General features: G+C 46.0%; 1 protein-coding gene across 1 annotated transcript in view; it reads right to left on the minus strand.

Moving 5' to 3' along the window:
- Positions 1-24,983, minus strand: part of LOC134339298 (uncharacterized) — a 96,636-nt gene that overhangs the window by 22,335 nt on the left and 49,318 nt on the right. The window contains exons 15-23 of the mRNA XM_063035675.1: positions 23,249-23,340; positions 20,668-20,836; positions 19,443-19,571; positions 16,740-16,795; positions 12,201-12,342; positions 8,765-8,840; positions 5,691-5,783; positions 3,311-3,448; positions 1,233-1,712 (exon numbers count right to left, since the gene is read on the minus strand). Of these exons, the coding sequence (XP_062891745.1) occupies positions 1,233-1,712; positions 3,311-3,448; positions 5,691-5,783; positions 8,765-8,840; positions 12,201-12,342; positions 16,740-16,795; positions 19,443-19,571; positions 20,668-20,836; positions 23,249-23,340 (1,375 nt within the window). The remainder of the gene's footprint in view (positions 1-1,232; positions 1,713-3,310; positions 3,449-5,690; positions 5,784-8,764; positions 8,841-12,200; positions 12,343-16,739; positions 16,796-19,442; positions 19,572-20,667; positions 20,837-23,248; positions 23,341-24,983) is intronic.

A 24,983-nucleotide genomic window follows, 5' to 3' on the forward strand; every position in this document is an offset into this window, starting at 1 on the left:
TCACTGTGATTGGAAGCCCATCACCTGTGGTGTGCCTTGGGGATGTGCTGGGACCTATGCTGTCTGTTGTACTCACTTACACTTTGGAGGTGATGTAGGTTGATTGAGATTTGTGGCATTGCTAACAGCGAGGAGCATAATCTTTGCCCCAGGATGATACTGACTGATGATGAAATATATCTCTAACCCTGAAGTCTTTATGAGTTTGTAACTTCTGTAAAATGTAATGTGACAAAATGAAGGTCCAAGAAATCCCAAAATACTGTGCTGGCTTGCGTGGGAAAACTTGCACAAGTCTGTTTTATGGGAGGAAGTTGTTTTTTTTAAGACGTGATTTTTTTTTGTGGCCGGAGAAGACAACAGAGGGAAACAGGATGGGGCTTCTAAAGAGCAGATGTTTAGACAAAGATAATGGAGGAATGTAATGGAGCATCCTAATTACTGTTCTCTTGTAAAAAGAAGTATAAAAGTGCTTTGGTTGAAACCTATGATCGGAAACTGTTTTCGGGCGTGTTGTTTGGAGGTAGTTTCCCCTTGCAAGTAAAATAGTAAATGTGCTCATATTTTGATCCACTCTGAGTTTGTTAATTTATATTAGAAGACCCAGTTGAATGGTAAACAACACTGGTTAGTAAGGTGGGCAGAGTAGAGGGAATTTAATTCTGATATCTGAGGTGGTGCAAATTGGGAAGAGTAAGGGCAAATAATATCCATTGAGTGATTGGATCCTGGGCAGAACAGAGGGTGGAGGTGACCTGGTGCAGCTGCAGGGACCCCTGGCATTGGTTGAGATATTGTATGGGATCTGCTTCCATTAGTTCGAGCACAGAAGTTAAGAACAGGGGGTTATGTAGAATGGTGTGAAACAGTGTTGAGGTCACATCTGGAGTACTGTGTACAGTTTGGGGTTGTCACTATAGGGCATGAGTGTGCTGGAGAGGGCAAGGGGAGATTTGCTATGATGTGGCCTGGGGTGGGGTGTACAGTTATGAGGATAGACTGGACTTGTTGAGTTGGATTGTCCTGGAGCAGAGAAAGTTGTAGGGTGGGAAGGGGATGCTGGTTTCTTCAAATTCTGAAACAGATTAACATTTTAGGGAAAGAATAACAAAAGCTGAGAGATGATGAGGTAATGAGTGTCCTCACTTCCTTTCTGGAACTGAGAAGCATTTGAAGCTGTTAGTACAGCGATCACACAGATAGAGAATAGGATGCATAATTTTCTCTGTTACCTAGCTCTGTTGTAGCCTCACGTTTGCTCCCATTTCCAGCTTCAGGTGTGCTTCTGTTACCTGGCTCAGGTGTATAGCCATTTTCAGTTCTAGGCATGCTCCCTTTACTTGGCTGAGATGTGTTCTGGTTATATGGATCAGATGAGCTCTTGTTGCCTGGCTCAGCTGCGCTCCTGTAACCTGGCTCAGCTGTTCTCAGGTTACCTGGCTCAGTTGCATTTTCATTTTCAGGCCCATTTATATTCCTGTTATCTGACTCTGATGTGCTCTGCATGATCAGGTTGAATGTGTTCCCATTCCCCGGCTCTGGTAAGTTCCCACTTCCTGGCTCGAGTGTGTTCCTGTTATCAGGAATGCTTTCATGATCAGGTGCCGTTGTAGTCCTGTGTTCAGATGGCGTGTTGTTCCCATGATCCGGTGCCTTGAAGTCCTGTCCAACAAGTGCGGCCCGTTTCCTCAGTCGTGTGTGTCTTGCAACCTCTGGAATTTTAAATGGAAAAAGCCACAGCCCTATTCAGTATTGACACAATTGGTTTGATGACCACTTGGCTATATCAGACTTTTTAATGGTGACGTTATAGGTGAGTAAGTCTCAGTAACAGCAGGAAGAAATAGATCTGATCTCTAATAATAGGCCAGAATGCGATGTAAACATTAATGTGCTAATTAAGGATGTGCTAGTATTGATGAGTGTTCAGAGGATGTTCACCAGAATGATCCCAGCAATGAAAGGGTTAAAGTTTAAGAAGCATTTGAGGGCTCTGGGCCTGGAGACACCGGAGTTCAGAAGAATGGTGGGGGATCTCATTAAAACCTACAATACTGAAAGACCGAGACAAAGTGGACGTGGTGAGCATGTTTCCAATAGTGGAGGAATCTAGGGCCAGAGGGCACAGTCTTAGAATCCAAGGATTTTAGAAAAGAGATGAGAAGGAATTTCTTTAGCCAGAAGGTGGTGGATCTGTGGAATGCATTGCCGCAGCCACCTGTGGAGGCCGAATCATTGGAAATATTTATTTATGGATACAGAGAGGATCTGGCCTTTCTGGCCCGACCAGCCGCACCACCCAGCACCCCATCTATTTAATCCTAGCCTAATCACAGGATAACTTACAATGACCAATTAACCTGTTCTCTGGTACATCTTTGGACTGTGGGACAGAACCCATGCGCTGGGAAGAATGTATAAACTTTTCGTACAGATGACACTGGAATTGAACTCCGAACTCTGACACCCTGGGCTGTAATAGTGTTACACTAACTGCTATGCTTCACTAGTAAGGTCATCAAAGGTTATGGGGAGAAGGCAGGAGAAAGGGGCTGCGGGGGGCTAATAAGTCACCTATGATGGAATGGTGGAGCAGATTCAATTGGCCCAATGGCCTAATTCTGCTCTACATCTTATGGTCTTAGTTACTGAGAAATACAAGATAAGGTCATAGTTTTAAAATGGAGGAAAATAGGTTAATGTTAATATGCTGATGCCTTTAGATTGTATACATTGTAGGAAAAGGGGAAGGATATCAGAATACATGAAGAAGGAAGTATGTGTGATAGCCCACTGAAAGCAGTTCAGCAGACCCATCCCTGACCATTCCCAGGTTGGCCCCATTTCCCAAAGTGCAGGGTCACAATTCAGAGGAGGTCACAGAGAAAGCAAGTCCAAGATGTTGTGAGTGAGGATACTAAAAGTGAAGTGTGGGAGAGTTTGTAAAGTTCTTGACCACAGGAATGGTTGAAATTCTTTTGAGACATAGATGTGTGTTATGAAAATCTGAGATAAAGATGCCATTGTTGAGATAGGAGATATCTGATAACAATGGAGAGGCCGCTGAAGTTTCTGGTTATATTCAGCCCGACAGTTTACATCCTCCTTTTTAAACTGAAGGCATCGATCATGCATCACTACAGAGTAAAAGCCCAGGAAAGCTTTGGTGAACCCCAGCTTGAATTTTGAACGAATGTTGATTGTAGGAAGAGGGGATGATTGAGGTGGAGGGAGCTATGATCCAAAAACATTGATGAAATGTATTGACTCCCATGTGCCACCAAAGACCATGCATGCCCTTGAATCGTACCTTGGCAGCTTGTCCCGTGGGAGGCATTGATATAAGGCTGGAATCCCTGCATACAGGTACAGAAATAACTTCCCAATATGTTATGACACCTTGTGTTTGGTCCACATATCTGAGCAACTTCAGCACATTCGTTGATATCTGAGACAAACAGAGCAGGTTGTCAGTGACTTACAGTATAGCGGTCAGTACATTTTATACATTCATTCCCAGGAGGAGATCATTTGGAAAGGCTGATCTTTGTCCCCAGATTAGCTGGTCCAGCTTTGGCACCTTTAACTTGCAGGAGAAGATGCACATGCTTCTCTGAGATGTGCCACATCCGACAGTGTAGCACTTCCTCTGTGCTGGTCTGGGCTTGTGGGATATAGGAGTAAACGGATCTCTGGCCACTCTATGGACCATGTGTTGGGGCTCATATGTCTAGTCACTGCTAGGACCATGTGTCTGGTCCATTATCTCTGGTCACTGTAAAAACTGTATGTTGGATCCTACATGGATATGGTCACTGTGTACTAGGTCCCTCATGTCATGCGGTCATGGTCATGTTTGGTTTGCTTGCCAGAGCCTTTCCCAGTGGGTAGTGGAGAATGCAGATGGCTGATATAGTTCTGGGGATAGAAAATTACTTTTGGTTTCCTCTCTCCCATAGTTTTGTCAGTGAGAGGAATCCTATGGTCAATACTGTCAGCTCCACTACGGTATGGGTGAGGTTGTTAAGGATGTCCAACACTGCGGAATGGGAGCAGCTTGTGCAAGGGTTGGTGCCCAGAGGGAATGGACAATCATCCCTGTCTCCAACACACTTCCAGTTACCTGTGAGTTACTTAGTGAGGCAGAGTGCCCCTGTACCAAAGAAACTGTAATAGCAAGATCAAGTGGATTTGTAGCTTCATGCAGTAACCTCTGGTCTTGTCTCCGCCCTGAAAATTAGGCAGCTTCCTCCTCACCACATTCTCTGTCAAGAACTAGAAGGGAGATAAGGATGAGCTTTCTTCTCCTGTAGGTAATTGTAGCTGTAACAGGACATCAGAGGAGGGGTGAGTGGTGGGCACACAGATTGCTGTTGAAAATTCAGAGGCAGTTCCACTGAGCACAAAATGAACCCACCACCTGGTCCTTACATCTTGTCTTGGATCTCTCGTCCGTTGATGCATCTGGTCTCTGTGACCCATAATGTCCCTATTTACCAAAGCTCCAACAATTCCCATTTTGAATTTTCCAGCTGACTGAGACTTTAGTCTCCATCTCTGTGAAAATGGTCTTCCTATCTACTGCAGTCTGTCTGGCTCCAGGGGTAAAGCCTCACCCCCTGTTCGGCACTGCACTTCGTGTCCCAGGGAAATGACTCTTCTCAATTCAGCCAATCAAATTCAGCTGTGACCTTAAAGGGATCAATTAGATCATTGCTTCATTTTCTGTACTCAAGGGAATGTGGATCCAGTTAATGCAAGTGGTCCTTGTAATCCTCTTTGCACTTGAGTCATCACTGAAGTTATGAGTTATCATTGTAGATCTGGATCCATACCTCCTCCCCCTGAACATTTCATCAACATGTACCTGTTTTTAAACATTTTTGTACCTGTCTCTACACTTCCTCTGGCAGCTCATTTCATGTGCCCTCTGTGTATGTGAAACTTGCCCCCTCAGGTCCCCTTTAAATCTTACCCCTCTCCCCTTAAACCTGTGCCCGCTAGTTTCAGTCTCCCCTAGCCCAAAGAAAAGACTGTGACCATTCACCTTACCTATACCCCTTATGATTTTATGAACCTCAGCCTCATTTATTCCAGGGAAGACTGTCCAGTCTCTCTTCATAGCTCAGACCCTCCGATCACGGCAGCATTCTGGTGAAACACTCTCCTGTACTGTCTCCAGTTCAGTCATACCCTTCTATCATGGAGTGACTGCAGGTAATTCTCCAAACATAGTCTCACCAATGGCTTGCCTAGTTGCAGCAAGACTTAACAGCTCCTGCACTCAGCAAAATGCTGGAGGAATTCAGCAGGCAAGGCAGCATCTATGGAAAAGAATTGCCGTTTCAGTCCAAGGTCCTTCATTGGTGTTGATGAAGGGTTTTGGCCCAAAATGTCAACTGTTTACTCTTTTCCATGGATGTTGCCTGGCCTGCTGAGTTCCTCCAGCATTTTGTGTGTATTACTTTGATTTCCAGCATCTACTGATTTTTCTCTTGTCCTGCACTCAGCCTCTGTTTTCGTCTCCACAGATGCTGTTTGATTTGTTGAGTGTTTCCATCAGTTTCTGTTTTTATATGATGTATTCCTTTACATTCAGTTTGCAGCTATAATCTTATTAAATAACAAAGGAGACTTAAGTGGCTTACTACAGCTCCTGAGAGATCATTGAAAGAGGGAGTGTTACTCACCAATGCAGCCTAGATCAGCTTCAAGCTTGAATCCTGGTTGGCAGGGTTGACTTGACACCACAAGAAGGGACAGGATATAACCCAGGCAAAGCACTGTCAAAGTAAAAAGGAATGAGACATCGCAGATCTACGTCAACCCGTAAGTCTGCTAACTGGTTCTACCAGCTCTGTTTGCATCTGTGCCTTGGCTTTAACACTTAGCTCAGGGGCTGAGGGTTTGTTCTGTGATTCACGATTGGTCAGTGCTCTCTGGAGTCTGGGGGATGAGGGCTGATGTAATTCACACGGGAGAGGAGGAGGAATACTTTCCAGCATTCCTTTGTTCCTAATGACAGACAGACATACTTTATTGATCCCGAAGGAAATTGAGTTTTGTTACAGTTGCACCAACCAAGAATAGAGTATAAATATAACAATATAAAACCATAAATAATTAAATAATGATATGTAAATTATGCCAGATGGAAATATGTCCAGGACCAGCCTATTGGCTCAGGGTGTCTGACCCTCCAAGGGAGGAATTGTAAAGTTTGATAGCCACAGGCAGGAATGACTTCCTATGATGCTCAGTGTTGCATCTCGGTGGAATGAGTCTCTGGCTGAATGTACTCCTGTGCCCACCCAGTACATTATGTAGTGGATGGGAGACATTGTCCAAGATGGCATGCAACTTGGACAGCATCCTCTTTTCAGACACCACCGTCAGAGAGTTCAGTTTCATCCCCACAACATCACTGGCCTTACGAATGAGTTTGTTGATTCTGTTGGTGTCTGCTACCCTCAGCCTGCTGTCCCAGCACACAACAGCAAACATGATAGCACTGGCCACCACAGACTTGTAGAACATCCTCAGCATCGTCCAACAGATGTTAAAGGACCTCACTCTCCTCAGGAAATAGAGACGGCTCTGACCCTTCTTGTAGACAGCCTCAGTGTTCTTTGACCAGTCCAGTTTATTGTCAATTCGTATCCCCAGGTATTTGTAATCCCCCACCATGTCCACGCTGACCCCCTGGATGGAAACAGGGGTTACCGGTGCCTTAGCCCTCCTCAGGTCCACCACCAGCTCCTTAGTCTTTTTCACATTAAGCTGCAGATAATTCTGCTCACACCATGTGACAAAGTTTTCCACCATAGCCCTGTACTCAGCCTCATCTCTCTTGCTGATGCATCCAACTATGGCAGAGTCATCAGAAAACTTCTGAAGATGACAAGACTCTGTGCAGTAGTTGAAGTCTGAGGTGTAGATGGTGAAGAGAAAGGGAGACAAGACAGTCCCCTGTGGAGCCCCAGTGCTGCTGATCACTCTGTCAGACACACAGTGTTGCAAGCACACGTACTGTGGTCTGCCAGTCAGGTAATCAAGAATCCATGATACCAGGGGAGCATCCACCAGCATTGCTGTCAGCTTCTCCCCCAGCAGAGCAGGGCGGATGGTGTTGAACGCACTGGAGAAGTCAAAAAACATGACCCTCACAGTACTCGCTGGCCTGTCCAGGTGGGCGTAGACACGGTTCAGCAGATAGACGATGGCATCCTCAACTCCAAGTCGGGGCTGGTAGGCGGACTGGAGGGGGTCTAAGTGTGGCCTAACCATAGGCCGGAGCAGCTCCAGAACAAGTCTCTCCAGGGTCTTTATGATGTGGGAGGTCAATGCCACTGGTCTGTAGTCATTGAAGCTACTCGGGCGTGGCATGCGGCACAGGGACGAGGCAGGACGTCTTCCACAGCACAGGAACCCTCCGGAGCCTCAGGCTCAGGTTGAATACATGGCGAAGTACTCCACATAGCTGAGGGGTACAGGCTTTGAGCACCCTGGTGCTGACACCATCCAGGCCTGCAGCCTTGCTTGGGTGGAGACGTTTTAACTGTCTTCTCACCTGTTCCGCTGTGAAGCCCACCGTGGTGGTTTCATGTGGGGAAGGGGTGTAGTCATGAGAGCAGGGTGGGGGGCTGTGAGGAGGGGTAGGAGGGGAGAGTGGAATATGTGTTGGTTGGGGGCCGACAACAGATGAACCATGTGGGGGATGGGCAGGGGCCACAATGTCAAATCTGTTAAAGAACAGGTTAAGTTCATTGGCCCTGTCCACACTGCCTTCAGTTCCTCTGTTCCTAGCTTACTGGAACCCAGTGATGGTCCTCATCCCACTCCAGACCTCTCTCATGTTGTTCTCCTGGAGTTTCCACGCAAGCTTCCTCCTATACCTGTCTTTAGCCTCTCTGATCCTGGCTTTTAGGTCCCTCTGTATTGCCCCCAGCTCCTCCCTATTTCCATCTCTAAACACCCTCTTTATAGCATTCAGGATGTCCTTAATGTCCTTTGTTACCCATGGCTTGTTATTTGAATAACAAAGAACAGTTCTTGCCAGAACATTGCAGTCCACACAGAAGTTGATGTAACCAGTGATGCACTCTGTGAGCCCATCAATATCCTTTCCATGTGGCTGACAGAGTGCCTGCCAGTCTGTCACCTCAAAACAACCCTGGAGCGCCTGATGGGTGAGTCCAGAACCAGAGGTCACAGTTTAAGAATTAGGGGTAGGCCATTTAGAACGGAGTTGAGGAAAAACTTTTTCACCCAGAGAGTGGTGGATGTATGGAATGCTCTGCCCCAGAAGGCTGTGGAGGCCAAGTTTCTGGATGCTTTCAAGAAAGAGATGGATAGAGCTGTTAAAGATAGTGGAATCAAAGGTTATGGGGATAAGGCAGGAACTGGATACTGATTGTGGATGATCAGCCATGATCACAGTGAATGGCGGTGCTGGCTCAAAGGGCCAAATGGCCTACTCCTGCACCTATTGTCTATTGTCTATAAGCCTCCTCCGACTATTTCCTCACTGTCCTCGAGGTTGCAGGTTTACTCTTCACCAGAGGGCACGTAGCAGGGTTTGAGATGCACCAGGTTGTGATCTGACCTTCCCAGTGGGGGGAGGGGAGAGGAACTGTATGCATCCTTAACGTTAGCATACATCAAGTCCGGAATCTGGTGATGTTATTCCTAAAGAAATCCAGACCCTTTCAGGAACACTGCAGTAGAGGACTGTTCAGAATTTTAGGCTTGTTGTATTACTCACAGGATATTCTGCAGATGCTGGAAATCCGGAGCAACACACCTAAAGTGCTGGTGGAACTCAGCAGGTCAGGCATCATCTATGGAGGGGAATAAACAGTGGATATTTTGGGTATAGACCTGAGACCTCTTTTTCCATTCCCCATTCTGGTTACCCTCTCACTCTTTCTCTACTCCTCACCTACCCCTGGTTTCCCTCTTCCTTCCCTTTCTCCCATGGTCTACTCTGCTCTCTTATTAATTTCCTCCTTCAGCCTTTACCTCTTTCTTCTGTCATCTCCCAGCTCATTATTTCAACCATGTTCACCCTCACCTGGTCTCAACTATCACCTGCCAGCTTGGTATACTTTCTTCTCCCTCACCTTCTCATTCTGGCTTCTGGTCCCTTCCTTTTTAGTCTTGATGAAGAGTATTGTCCAGAAACATGACTGTGTAGTGCCCTTCATAGATACTACCTGATCTGCTGAGGGGTTGGAGGAGGGTGTGGGTAGAGTGGTTGGTGGGGGCGGGGGGAGAGTTTGGGGGAATGGGTGGGCAAAACCGCTGAGCAGTGGTCAGGAATGAAGGCCTGCTGATTTTACCAACAAGCAGATCTATGCTTCTAGAGCCTTCTACAGCGTAGTTGAAAGGGTTCAGGAGGTTAAAATCAGACTGGATCCTCTTTGAATACAAAGATAGCAGGAATGTGCTCAAACAGGTGATTAGAAAGGCCAAATAGGGGACCATAAAATGTCCTTGGCAAGCGGGATCAAGGATAATCACAAGGCATTTTACACTTCCTCCTGACTCATCCTCTTCGGAAAAAGAGGGTGAGTCAGGAGAAAGCAGGAAGGAAGAATGTTGTGCTTGGACTCAGAGCAAATTGCTGAGGTACAAAATGAGTATTTTGTGTTGCTATTTACCAAGGAGAAGGAATTGGAAGAGAGTGGATACAGTGGAGCACACTGATGTGCAGAGACATGTTGAGATTAAGGAGCAGTAGTGCTAGGACTTAGGAAAAGCAATACAATGGATAAGATTCCAGGACCTGATGGCATATATCTTACAATAGTGAAAGAAGCAAATGAGGAGATTGCTGGGGCTTTGACAACAATACTTGTGTCACTAGCGCCGGGCAAAGTCCTGGAATACTGGAGAGTGGCAATGTCCTGCCTTTGTTCAACAAGGAAAATAGGGATAATGCAGGTAATTATAGGCCAATGACTGGTTCAATTCTGACCTTTGGCGATGTCTGTATTGGGTTTGGATCTTCTCTATGTGACCATGTGGGGTTCCCCTGAAGATCTGTCAATCGTCCCATGTGGAGGTCAATAACACACTGGGTAGGCAAATAACAAAGAATCACAGGGAGCTGATGGTTGAGAGAAAGAGTGAACGACAGGGCTGCAGGGAAGTGAGGATGTGGGAAACAGGGCAGGTGGGCCCGCTCTTCTGGTCACAGCACAGAACCCGTGGGCTGAATGTCCTCCCCCTGCCCCCCGCCTTTCTGGGCACTATCGGTTTTGGAGAGAAGGAGAGGGAATTTGCAAGGACAGAATTCCTGAGCTGAAGGCAGTTCCATCAACGCTGGAGCAGTGAAACGGAATGCAGGTGAAGAGGCCGAAGATTGTTGGAATACAGATACCTTGGGGGGCTGAAAGAAGCTGTATCAATGAACAATCTATCAAATCCACTAACTTCTCAAAACACTGTGTAATGTTCAACGCCAGCACTGCCAAACCCAAAAGGGGCTGTTAGCTGTAGGGTATCTCCAATCTCGGACTTCTTCCCTACTTACTGCCGTGTTGGGCTGCCAAGGATGACATCCTCCCACATTCACAGGAATGTCCTCCTGGAAAGCAGGGGGAAGAGAATTCTCCCATGAACTGTTTTGTCAGAACTGGTGGGAGGGGCAGATTTTCCTTGACTCCTGTTTGGAGATCGTTTAAGAAAACATATTTCCAAAGATACTTTTATAACAATAAAAGGAAACAGGAAGTTCCTGCCTTATTTAACTTCCCCAGTCATGTTGTGGAATGTTATTTTTATCAGTAATACTGTTGCCAATGGTATTCAAACTGGAACCCCACCTGCAAGCCCCCCCCCCAGCCCCTCCATCCCTGAACAAATTGGTGACCCAGATACTAACTGGCCCCAGCAAGTACGAAGACTTTGCACGTTGACAAACTCTGCACTCTGTGTGGGTTCCCTGTCGAAATTCTCCCCTCATTCTTCTCAACTCCAGTGAGTATGGGCCCAGAGCCATCAAATGCTCATTCCCTGTATCATTCATTTAAACCTCTGAACTCTCTCCAATGCCAGCACATCTTTTCTTAGATAAAGGGGCCCAAAATGACTTACAATAGTCTAAAGTGCAGTCTGTCCAATGCCTTATAAAGCCTCAGCATTACGTCCTTGATTTTAATATTCCTTATGAAATGAATGTGAACATTGCATTTGCATTCCTTACCATCAACACAACCTGCAAGTTATTCATTAGGGAATCCTGCACGAGGACTTCAAAGTCCCTTTCCACTTCTGAACTTTGAATTTGCTACCCATTTAGAAAATAGTCTATGCCTTCATTCCTTCTACCGAAGTGCATGACAATATACTTCTCTACACTGTATTCCAGCTGTCACTTCTTTGCCTATTCTTCTAATCTGTCCAAGTCATTCTGCACATTCCTTGCTTCTGTAAGACTACCTGCCCCTCCACCTATCTTCGTATAGTTGGCAATTTTTTTAATATAATGTTGTGGGTGGTTGGGACGGAGAGGTTAGAGGATGGGTTACTGGAGCTCAGGCTCAACCAGGGGCTAGATAGGGGAGTACCATTGTGTCGGTGAAGCTCAGGTGTAGGAGAGACCTGGGGCAGGGTAACTGATGAGTTACAGTTACATTCACGCCATTGCACGTCTCCAGACCCAGTCGGATTGGTCATCTCATTATTGGTGGTGTCCCTGGAGTCTCATGGCTGGGTGAGAAATGTGAATGTCTGGTCACTGGCTGTGATCCCTCTCATTCCACAGCCACCCACGGGTGACATTGACTCTCACCTGAGAAGTGAGCTCCTTTGAATGAAGCTGTTTACATTACTGAGAGTTTTGACAATCTGGGTGATGGGACATTGGGTAATGGACATTGCCAGACTGGATGCAGGTTGATCAGAGGACAGAGAATAGCTAATTCATTAGTAGTTTGAGAAAAACAAAGCTTGGTAACAGTCAACCGGTTGTCCGTGCCATTTACACGCAATTAAATACCTGTAGAGTACCACAATTGTTGCTCTGTGGGATGTCTAGCAAGCTTCCATTAAAGAAGTGAGTTACTGATCAGACAAGCTGCTCTGAGTGAGGTGGGTAATGAAAATGTGGACAGGGAAGAGAGTGAGGTATTAACGGGCAGAGGAGGCTGCTTGCATTTTACAGCTCTCTCTGTTCTCCCATGGTTGGTACTCACCCCACTCCGGGCTGCTGCATCTCCACTCCATGGTTCTGCTGCATCTCCACTCCATGGTTCTGCTCTGCTGAAGAACAGGCTCCAGTAACAGCAGACAGTGTGGCTGTCAGAGTCTGCGAGGAAGCTTTGCACTTGTATATGACTGGCCCAAGCTCAGCAGCTTGAATAATAACCAGGGTGGGACTCTTAAAGCAGCACTGCCTTGCATGCGCAAAGCTGTGACTGGCTTTGAGGAACTCTGAGATAGAAACATAGAAAACCTACAGCACAATACAGGCCCTTTAGCCCATAAAGCTGTGCCGAACATGTCCTTACCTTAGAACTACCTAGGCTTACTCATAGTCCTCTATTTTTCTAAGCTCCATGTATCCATCCAGCAGTTTCTTAAAAGACCCTATCGTTCCGCCGCCAGCAGCCCATTCCATACACTCACCACTCTCTGCATAAAAAAACTTACCCCTGACATCTCGTCTGTACCTGCTTCCAAGCACCTTAAAACTATGCCCTCTTGTGCTAGCCATTTCAGCCCTGGAAAAAAGCCACTGACTATCCACACGATCAATACCTCTCATTATTTTGTACACCTCTATCAGGTCACCTCTCATCCTCCGTTGCTTCAAGGAGAAAAAACCGAGTTCACTCAACCTATTCTCGTAAGACATGTCAACCTCAATCCAGTCAACATCCTTCTAAATCTCCTCTGCACCCTTTCTATGGTTTCCACGTCCTTCCTGTAGTGAGGTGACCAGAATTGAGCACAGTATTCCAAGTGGGGTCTGACCAGGGTCCTATATAGCTGTAACATTACCTCTCAGCTCTTAAACTCAATCCCACAATTGATGAAGGCCAATGCACTGTATGCCTTCTTAACCACAGAGTCAATCTGCATAGCAGCTTTGAGTGTCCTATGGACTCAGACCCCAAGATCCGTTTGATCCTCTACACTGCCAAGAGTCTTACCATTAATGCTAAATTCTGCCATCATATTTACCAAAATGAACCACCTCACACTTATCTGGGTTGAACTCCATCTGCCACTTTTCAGCCCAGTTTTGCATTCTATCAATGTCCCGCTGTAACCTCTGACAGCCCTCCACACTGTCCACAACACCCCCAACCTTTTTTGTCATCAGCAAATTTACTAACTCATCCCTCCACTTCCTCATCCAGGCCATTTATAAAAATCACAAAGAGTAGGGGGTCCCAGAACAGATCCCTGAGGCACACCACTGGTCACCGGCCTCCATGCAGAATATGACCCGTCTGCAACCACTCTTTGCCTTCTGTGGGCAAGCCAGTTCTGGATCCACAAAGCAATGTGCCCTTGGATCCAGTCCTCAGACAGAATGATAATTTCACGGAATAGCAGGTACAGGAGGAGGAGATACTTCAGTTTCTCGAGGCTTCATCAGGTCCTCTGCATGTCCTTGCATGATCCCCACGTCTCTTTGTTCCCTGGAACTCATTATCCTCAGTCCTCACAGCCCTTGGATGGAGAACCTGAGATAACAGCCACAGCAGCCTGTGTCTCTCCCTGAGGACAGGCCCCTCAGCCATGGGAAACCCACTGAATATTCCAATTAAAACAATCCTGTTATTTCCAGGGTTTGGTGATTTTCTTGGGATAAAACAGGATAATAATCCCTGTGTCACTTTGTGCAGCTCCGGGGTTTCACCCATCACAATGATGCAATTTCTGATCCAGCCCTTCCTGTCCTCTTCCAATGCACTACAATTTCTGGGCTGCAGTCTTCCAGCACTTGCCTTACCACAAACCCATCTCACTGACAGGTGGGTGATTGTGTCACATTACTGGATTCGGAGTTGTGACAGCTAGAGACAATAACGTATGAAACTTTGGAGGACACAGGTACTTCTACCACATGCATAAACAGAACATAACAAATTATAGACACATTAGATTCTGCAGCTGGATGGGAGTAAACAGTTGATGTTTCAGGCCAAGAGCCTTCATCAGGATGAGTTAAAGATTTGCTTTGGTGCATGTTTTCAGTTGCTTCTGTAATATGTTGGGGTTTTTCCAAAAGTCTGCTAGGTAGAAGGAGGATTCTGCCAACAACCCAGTACTCTGATGAACTAACACTGGGGTCTTAGTTTAGTGCTGACTATTGGTTAGTGTGCCACGTTTAATAACAGAGCTGAGATACAGAAAATGGTGTCTGTTCCACTATTCAATCGTGGCTGGTTTTTCCAACCCCGTTTTTTTGTCTTCTCCCTTAACCCTCTTATATATCAAGAATCTTTCAATCCTTGCCTTAATTGCCACAACAATGAATTCCACAAATTTTCCACTCTCTGGCTGAAGGAATAGCCTCAATCTCTGTTCTAAAGGGGCATCCCTTTATTTTGAGGCTGTGTCCTCAGGTCCTAGACTCTCCTTCTGAAGGAAACACCTCCTCTCACCATCCACTCTATCCAGAGCTGTTGGTACCTGGTTGGTTCCATTTACAGGGGTGGTACACATTCAGTTAGAGGATGTGGAAATGATAAACGAGTCTCCAAGTTTCTAAACGCAAACACAAGGAAATCTGCAGATGCTGGAAATTCAAGCAACACACACAAAATGCTGGTGGAATGCAGCAGGCCAGGCAGCATATATAGGAAGAGGTACAGTCGACGTCTTGGGCCGAGACCCTTCGTCAGGATGAACTGAAAGAAGAGATAGTGAGAGATTTGAAAGGGGGGGAGAGATGGAGCTAAGAGCTGGAAAGCTGATTGGCAAAAGGGATACAAGGCTGGAGAAGGGAGAGGATCATGGGACAGGAGGCCTAGGCAGAAAGAAAGGGGAAGGGGAGCATCAGAGGAAGTTATAGTGAGAGGGACAGAGGGAGAAAAAGAGAGAAAGAAAGGGGGGGAATAAATAAATAAGGGATGGGGTAAGAAAGCGAGGAGGGGTATTAACGGAAGTTAGAGAAGTCAATGTTCATGCCATCAGGTTGGAGGCTACGCAGACGGAATACAAGGTGTTGTTCCTCCACCTGAGTGTGGCTTCATCTTGACAGTAGAGGAGGCCGTGGATGGACATAACAGAATGGGAATGGGATGTGGAATTAAAATGTGTGGCCACTGGGAGATCCTGCTTTCTCTGCTGGACAGAGCATAGTTGTTCAGCGATACGGTCTCCCAGTCTGTGTCGGGTCTCGCCAATATATAGAAGGCCGCACCGGGAGCACTGGACGCAGTATATGTTCACGCACATCTGCTCTCACCCTGTCCTCTGCCACTTCACCATGGATAGGGTTCCCTTTGTCCTCACCTACAACCCCAACAGCCTCCGGGTCCAACATATAATTCTCCGTAACTTCCGCCACCTCCAATGGGATCCCACCACTAAGCACATCTTTCCCTCCCCCACTTTTCTGCTTTCCACAGGGATCGCTCCCTACGTGACTCCCTTGTCCAATCGTACCTCCCATCCCTTCCCACCGATCTCCCTCCTGGCAATTATCCTTGTAAACGGAACAAGTGCTACACATACCCTTATACTTCCTCCCTTACCACCATTCAGGGCCCCAGACAGTCCTTCCAGGTGAGGCGACACTTCACCTGTGAGTCGGCTGGTGTGATATACTGCATCTGGTACGACCTTCTATATATTGGCGAGACCCGACACAGTCTGGGGGACTGTTTCGCTGAACACCTACACTCTGACTGCCAGAGAAAGCAGGATCTCCCAGTGGCTACACATTATAATTCCACATCCCGTTCCCATTCTGATATGTCCATCCATGGCCTCCTCTACTGTCAAGATGAAGCCACACTCAGGTTGGAGGAACAACACCTTATATTCCATCTAGGTAGCCTCCAACCTGATGGCATGAACATTGACTTCTCTGATTTCTGTTAATGCCCCTCCTCCCCTTCTTACCCCATCTCTTATTTATTTATTTATTTATTTATTTATTATTTTTTATTTTTCCCCTTTCTTTCTCTCTCTTTCTCCCTCTGTTCCTCTCACTATATCTTCCTCTGATGCTCCCCTTCCCCTTTCTTTCTGCCTAGGCCTCCTGTCCCATGATCCTCTCCTTTCTCCACCTTTGTATCCCTTTTGCCAATCAACTTCCCAGCTCTTAGCTCTATCCCTCCCCCTCCAGTCTTCTCCTTTCATTTTGGATCTACCCCCCCCTCCCCTCCCCCTCCCCCTCCCACTTTCAAATCTCTTACTAACTCTTTCAGCTAGTTCTGACGAGGGTCTTGGCCCGAAACGTCGACTGTACTTCTTCCTATAGATGCTGCCTGGCCTGCTGCGTTCCACCAGGATTTTGTGTGTGTTCCAAGTTGCTATACTACATTTCCCAACCTCTGTGGTCAAAGGTGTTTTGCATCTGCTACACCTTTACCAAAGCTTTGCCCACTGTGGTAAGCAGAGTGCTTACTGCTCTGAGATAATGAATGGAGCCGTTCATTTCCAATGCTGTTGGACAGGTGGGAGTAATGCTCCTCCACATGGTGCCTCGGAATGCAGATTGAGAACTGATTTGTCATGCCATCAGGAAGAGAGCACCTGTAGCATTTCACCAGCCTTCGGAATCCACTGCTGACCTCTGCTCAGAGGGTGAAGTTTCACAGTTGACCTGTGTTTGAAGAGATTCATCTTGGATCAATACCAATCCATTATGGAGAACATACAAAAGCCTCTGATATTTGCCTTCCCTATTAAAAACAAAAAGATGCACCAATAAAACCATTTTTCCAAAATGAGTGACAAGGTAGCAGAATGGTTAGTGAAACAGTATAAGACTGGGTTTCGATTCCCACCACTATCTGTAAAGAATTTGTATGTTCTCCCCATTACTGTGTGGGTTTCCTCCCACATTCCAAAGACACACAGTTAGGGTTAGTGAGTGTGAGTCTACTTTCTTGGCACTGGGTGGATGCCGACACCCATGGACTGCCTAGCACAATTCTTGCTGATTTCATTTGATGCAAGTGATGCATTTTATTGCATGTTTTAATGGACATGTGACAGATAAAGCTTATCTTTAATTATCATTTTGTCATGTTTTTTATTTTTATAATTCAGGAAGTGTACAGGAATTTTAAAATACTAACACTGCAAACTTTAGGCAATATTTCAGATTATTTTTCCAGCATTCCCAAAGTCTGCCTGGTTCTAGTGAATGTTAACACCAGAATTCATTGTGATTCAAGCTGGTTTTGTTTACATGACTTTTAACCTTCCACATCTCTGTATTGGAGCAGGGATGGACCATGTTTTACAAAGCCACATTCTGGATATAACTGAACACCTGGTCTCAGAGAAGAGTCTTGGTGAACGAGCAGGCGATGGAGAGCGAGGTCCGAAAGACAGTCCAGTTTGAATTCTAGTTGAGGTCTGTCCACGGTCCACACACCACTCACTTTGTGATATTGGCTGAGGAGTCAGGTCCTGACCTGTCCAGAGGGACCACTGCATCTGTTATACCTGTTCAAAAGGCAGAAGAGTCCTTTCTTTAGCATCATTAAAGGACATAATTACTCAGTCCCCACTGCACTGCACAAGCCCCCAGACCACAGGACAAGAGCAAAACCAACAAAGTGACAGCTGGCACCTGCCATTTCATCCACACAAAGGTCTGTATGTGTGAATCACAGACCATGGGCGTGAAACTTCTTTGGCTGGGTGCTGGGTAAAGTGTAGGAAGGTAAAATAATGCATTCCTATTACAGGAACAATGTTAAGCTGGAAATAATGTGGAGAAGATTTACAAGGATATTGCTGGGATTTGAGGGGCTGAGTTATAGAGGGATGTTCACCAGGCCAGGTCTATAATACTTGGAGTGTAGGAGAATGAGGGATGACCTTAAATGTCTAAATTTATGAACTGGATGGTAGCAGCCTCTTACTGCAGGGTAAAGGAGACCAGAACTAGGGGCAACACACATCAAAGTTGCTGGTGAACGCAGCAGGCCAGGCAGCATCTCTAGGAAGAGGTGCAATTTACGTTTCAGGCCAAGACCCTTCGTCAGACCCTTGTCCTGACTTCGTCCTGACATTAGTCCTGACGAAGGGTCTCGGCCTGAAACGTCGACTGCACCTCTTCCTAGAGATGCTGCCTGGCCTGCTGCGCTCACCAGCAACTTTGATGTGTGTTGCTTGAATTTCCAGCATCTGCAGAATTCCTGTTGTTTCCAGAACTAGGGGCATAAGTTTAGGGTGAGAACAGAGAGATTTAAAGGGGACCTGAGAGGAAAATATTTCATGCCAAAGATGGTGCATATGTGGAATGAGCATTCAGAGGAAGTAGTTGAAGCAGGTACGATTATATCATTTATGAAGCAATTGTACAGGTACATGGAGGAATGGGGCTTGAAGGGATATAGGCTGAATGTAGGAAGTTGAGACTAGCTGGGTGGGCACTCTGGTTGGTTAGGCTGAAGGGCCTGCATCTGTCCTGTATTGCTCTATGACTCTATTGCACAGGAACAGGTCTTGTGGACCACAATGTCTGTGCTGAACACAATGCTGAATTCAGCTAAATCTCTTCTACTTAAACAATGTCCATATCCTTCCATTCTTTGCACAATCATCTAAGAGGCCGTTAAATGCCTGTATAGTATTCGCTTCCACCACCAGCCCAGCAGTGCTTTCCAAGCACCACCATTGGGTATAAAAAGCTTTCCCTTCGAACTTATCCCTTTTCACCTTACCCACTTTCATGCTGTCTGGAATTAGGTATTTCAACCCTTGGAAAAAAGATACCAGCTGTCTACTCTGTCTATGCCTCTCATAATCTTATAAACATCCATCAGGTTCCCTCCTCTGCTCCAGAGAAAGCAACCCAAGTTTGTCCTGCCTCTCTTTGTAGCTCATGCTCTCTAATCCAGATAGCATTCTGGTGAACTGTTTCAACCATATTCATGTCCTGTAATGGGATGACCAGAAATGAACACAAAGCTTCAAGCCTGGCCTAACCAAAGCTTTATACAGCTGCTTGACTGTGACTTCTTGACCCTTGCAGTCAATGCTCCAAGTAAAGAAAAGTGAATGGAGTGTTCCTGAACATTCTTACAGGAATTTTGTTCTGATGGGGTGGAGTATTAAGGGCGAGGGCTATAAGGAGGCAGGGTAAACACTAGAGCCTCCCCCCCCCCCCTCCGCCTCCCCATTGGGCAGTGTACTCACCAATGTACTGGTAATTGGTGTGCTGGTGAAGCTGGGGGGGTGGTAGTATTGAGGGTAAGGGATGTAAGGACAGAGTGTAAACACTTGGGACTTACCCCACTGTTGGACAGCGGACTCACCGACACTGTGATCATTGGCATGCTGGTGGAGGCTGAATCTGTGAGGCTTGATCTCTTCCAGTTTCTGCACATTCTGTTCCAGCAGGAACGGTATCCGTCCCTCACCTACAGACGTGGGTCAGGTAACAACACATCAATTAACCCCACAGGAGGGGATGGAGGGGGTAAGTGGCAGGGAGGTTGGAGATGGAGGGGTTGTGAGGGAGGGTGTAGTGGAGGAGGTGGTGAAGGGGTAGGTGGTGAAAGGAGAGGGGCAAAGAGGGAAGTGGGAGATGGAAGGAAGGGAGGTCGGGAGACGGAGAGGAAGTGGTGGGTGAGAAACAGAGAGGTGGAGGAGTGAGAGGGTTATCTAGGCTTTTAAAACATACGAATTTAAATTAGTAAGATAACATTTTAACCTCTAAATTCATTACTTAAATTGTCAAGATGAGATTAAAAAAGTAATCTGTAAATGTAACAGATTAATCATCAGAGCATCTATAATTTTACAATAAAAATAATGCTGAGAATATGAGTTGTAAAAAGCCCTTGGAAGTGAGCCTGGAGGCCAAAAGCTTAGAAAGGCCATTGCCAGTCTCTCTGACAGTGAACTCCAGCAGATCCCCATTCTCTGTCTGTCCAGAGTTGGGGTTGGTGTTTTGGCCCCACCACAGGCAGTGAAGAGTAATGTGGCTAACTCCCTTTACACGTGGAGAGATTTGCTTTGCTACATTGAAGTTGTTTGAAGGAAAGGCAGGTAGGCAGAAAATAAATCCTCATCTGTTGTTCCAGAGACACTGTTCATTAGTGAGATGAGGAAAGGAGAGGGGATGGTATGAGAGAGGCAGGATGGATTGAAGATGGGGAGTAGAGAGAATCAGGAGAGGGTACAAGGAGGAGAAGGGAAAGGGCATGAAGAGAGGGAGAGCACAGGGGAGGGTGAAGGATGAGGAGAAAGAGGAGATAAGAAAGCTTACTGACACCATGACATCAGTGTTCTGAGATTTCATGTCCAGCTCTGTCATCTTCAAAGGTTTCCTCATGGACAGGCTACTCCCAAGCCTGGAGCCCCGAAAGCCTGTGGAATGGGTGCTGCTGGATCTGCTGACTTGAACCCACACACTACAGTGGTGTGGCTCCTACTGTCACTTCAGGGGGAGGGAGACAGAAACAGGATGGACATCTCTTGCAGGGAATGCAGTCAGTCAGGGATAAATCGTACCTGTTGATTCAGCAGACAGAGAATGAGGAAGATGAGGGTTCCCTGGAAACTGTGGATGATGGTGAAGAGGTAGGTGAGGATGGTGGTTGTGCCGTGGAAGTGAAACAAACTGAGAATCCAGGTGCAGCCCAAGACAAACCCCTGTGCAATGGCTTTGAAGATCAGTGTTCTGTGAAGAATTCAACGAGACGTGATTAGCTCTGGTCATCTGGAGCTACAAACAATTTACTGAAAGAAATTAGTAGGTTGAGCAGTAGGTTGTGGGGTGGGGTAAGGAGGAATAACAGTCAATGTTTTGGGTCGAAACTGATTAGCTCCAAATCTCTTCTTGTGCTAGATGTGTTGATGGTGCCAACTGAATCACCATTATGTACATCGAATTTAAGTCTTTGCAAACTAACCAGCATGGCAGGAAAGTGAGGAATGACCTCTCCTTCCCCAACTCCCTCTTCATCGTTAGAGTCTGGGACCACCTTGTATCCCGTGCAGATGCTGGTTGGGCGGGGGCTGGTCTTTGACACGGTGTGGGAGCTGAGAGTACCATGTTTATCCTTCAGACGAATGAGACTGATGTTCATGTTCATGTTTATAGGATCTTGTTGTGCACCAGATTTCAACAACAATGTTTGAAGAAGCACAGACCTGTCTGTGGGATGCCTCAGGACATTCACTGGCTGTGACAGGTGCTCCAGAAATACATCTTTCTCTTTAACATTAACACTCAGAACCCCTGCCAAACCTCTCAGGAAAAGCTGTGAAACTAATACAAGCCCCTCAGCTGAGAAACACCAATGGTGGTGTTTTGTACACCTGCTCCACACACCCATAGCTCAGTGTGCATTACTCCATCCAGGGCTGGTTGCAGCACTTGAGGGAGAGCTGTATAAGTACAGTCCCCTCACTGAGGGTACTGTAGTTCCTGCTAATGCTTTGTATGTTGAAGACGAGATATCTTTGTTTGTAAACACAAGCGATACAGTAGATGCTGGAAATCCAGAGCAACACTACTGGAGGAACTCAGCAGGTCAGACAGAACCAATGGAAGAGAATAAGCAGTCGAGACCTGTTGAAGGGTGTCGGCCCAAAACAGTGTCTCTTTATTCTTCTCCATAGTTGTTGCCTGACCTACTGAGTTCCTGTCATATGTTGACATACAGCACTGGTCTGGGTGAATGAGGTGGGCTTCTGTCACAACTGCAGTTCTAATTGTCACCACTGGATCAATATTCTAACAATTTCACTCTGTGCAACCTTCTGTTTGAACCTTTGCCCATGTGCCATGGAGTTGTGGTTTTACACAAAAACAGGCCCAACTCACCTATGAGGAGAGATCGAGTTGCCTGTACACGCTGGAATTCAGAATAAGAGAGTATCTTATAGAAACAATGTAAAATTATGAAAGGGATAGATAAGATAGAGGCAGGAAAAAGTTGTTTCCACTGGCAAGTGAGACTAGAACTAGGGTACATAGCCTCAAGGTTCTGGGGAGTAGATTTAGGATGGAAATGAGGGGAAATCTCTGCCCAGGGGAGCAGTGGAGGCTACCTCAGTAAATATATTTATACTTTATACTTTACTGTCACCAAATAATTGATACTAGAACGTACAATCATTTAAGACAAAGTTAGCTAGATGTTTGCATAGCAAGGGAATTAAGAGTTATGGTGAAAAGGCAGGTAGGCAGAGCTGAAGTCCACGGCCGGAGCAGCTGTGGTCTAAATGGCTCAAAGGCAAAGCAGGGACCAGCCAGATAACCTACTCCTGCTCCTAGTTCTTACATTACCCCACACTACTCCAACTATCTACATGGTCCTATTGACCAGGGCCCAACTGCCCTCAGGTCCCTTAATTTAAAACCTCTTATTCTTCATCAGAGAAGCAGCATTCACAAGCAAAACAAATTAAACATAAATGATACACAGTCTTTACGAACACAAAGATTTTTCTTGTAAAAACTATATATAATTTATGCTTAATTTCTTTTGAAAATGCTGCTTATCTGATGCTATGTGCCTGTGATGCTGCTGCAAATAAGTTTTTCATTGCATCTCTTCACACATAAATTTGTTCGGATTATGATAAACCTGACGTTGACTTCACTTTTCAACTTCTGCCTGTTGATCAGTGTCTTTGGTTTTACAAAACATGGGAAATACAGGGACAGGCTCTTTGGTGCATGATGTTTTGTGGAACTAAGTAAACGAGTAATTAAACACTTGGCAAAACTAATCCTACACAATGACCATATCCTTACATTCCCTGTACATTCACGTACCTATTTAAGAACCTCTTAAATACCTCTGTCGAATATGCCTCCATCACCACCGCTGGAAGTGCATTCTATGCACCCAGCGCTCTGTGTTTTTTCTGTTACTTATTGGCAGAGTTGAAATTTAATCCCATTTATCTCTTCTGTTTTATCTCAACCCAACAACAATCCACTGCCACTGCGTAGACCTCATCCTCCCACTACCTACAATGATTGCTCCATCCAGCTCCATGTGGACAGGCAGAAGTTTTAGTCTTAATGTGGTTGGGAGACCTCCTGTTCCACCAGCTCCTTGACGCTGGCTGCACTCACCTTGTGTCCTTGATCTTGGTGACCTCAGTGTTCAGGTGGGTGATCTGCATCCTCAGCTTCTGCATTGTCACCATGAACAGAATCATGTTAAACTGGAGAGGGGGCAAGAAGGAATACCATGGGTTAAAGCAACAGGAAAGCTCACCCTGTGCTGGGTGCTGTTGTTGTCATCAGTGTGTCTGGATACTCCTGCTATGTTTTTCATAGAGCACAGAATCAGTCCCCCAGTCCCTGTAGCCAACATAAACATTCCCCCAGTCATCTCTCTGTTCCAGCCCTGTTCCTAGCTCCTCCTGTGTTTATCTGGCTTCCCTCTGTGCACCAGGGGTCAGTGTATCAGTGACCCCTATCAGTAATATTCTGCCATAAACCCTCTCCTTCATACAGAGTGCATCTCGTTCACAAGGTCACACAGTCTCTCCTTGAGGCACTTCCATAGATTCAGGAACAAGACTGGACCATCTCACCTCAGGCCTGATCTGGGCTCTCTACTCAACCTTTCCATTTGCCATCCAGCGCTCTCTGTGTAAGATAAACCTACCAATCTCAATCATCAGTTCAACGTCAACAGCTTTCTTGAGGCAGCTCCCCCAGTATATCCTGGCCCTGACATTCGCCCTCATGGTCTCGCACTGTCTCCAGGAGTGTGTGTCTTGTTTCAAGTGCTGTCACCCTGCTCCTAATTCAACAGGTGTTTTAACTGTAGTCAGCACCTTCATTGTGTCCTGCCCCTCATCCAGGAAACATATCAAGCTGGTTTCATATCTCTGGAGTCTCAGGAGATGCCCTCAGGGTTATTGTTCCTGTGATGAGACTGGCATGAGCAGAACCATTGAACTCAACTCTTCAAGACATCCTCACCTTGTTGTTTAACTTCAGATTCCATGGTGATCTTACCTTTGAACCATTGGACTTCAGGCTGATGTGACCTGAAGCAACATAATCAAACGATGGTCAACAGGGCACAATGGAAGAAGTATTTACATTTGATGGATTTCAAATGCAGGACGCTTTGGGTAAAAGGTATAAGGAACACTGAACATCCTGGATAAAATTTCACAACATATGCCAATGATAATAAACCTGATTCTTTGCAGTTTCTCTGCTAAACATCCAACATCCTTCCTATCACATCGTAAACTCAGCTGACATACTGCCAAGAATTAGAAGCACAAAAAGATTCAGGATCCTTGTTTTGTGGGAAATATTTAACTTCTCCACTGACCAAAGTCACATGCCTTGACCTCATCAATTAACTATGTTGAGATCCTGTTCCACTTGACCACAGCAACCTCCATCAGATTGTACTGTCTGTGCTGGATTTATTTATCCATCCTTTAGGTGTGGGTTCCGCTGGCAAATCTGCCATTAGTTCTCTGAGAAATGAAACAGCATCTGTTTGAATTCCTGAATGAAGAGCAGAGATTGTGGAGGTGTTGATGCAGTCAGGACATGAGGGAGTTAAGGAGTATCGAAACAGATGGAAGGTCTTCTTCCTGAAACATTAACTCTTTTCTCCCCACAGTCTCTGCGCAGCCGATGGGCAGCTTTTATTTCCACATTGACTACAACAATAGCTGTCCTCTTGTGATTTGGTCAGTGTTGTAAAATCCCCCTGACCAGTCCCATTATCCTTTTGTTCATCCAGTGGCAGTGAAGTTGTCTGTTTCTCTGTTGGACTCTGAGTCCTCCCACCTCCTTTTATAGTAAGGTCAAAAGTTGGTGTTAGAATCAT

The sequence above is a fragment of the Mobula hypostoma genome, chromosome 29, assembly GCF_963921235.1.
Source record: "Mobula hypostoma chromosome 29, sMobHyp1.1, whole genome shotgun sequence".
NCBI classification, from domain to species: Eukaryota; Metazoa; Chordata; class Chondrichthyes; order Myliobatiformes; family Myliobatidae; genus Mobula; species Mobula hypostoma.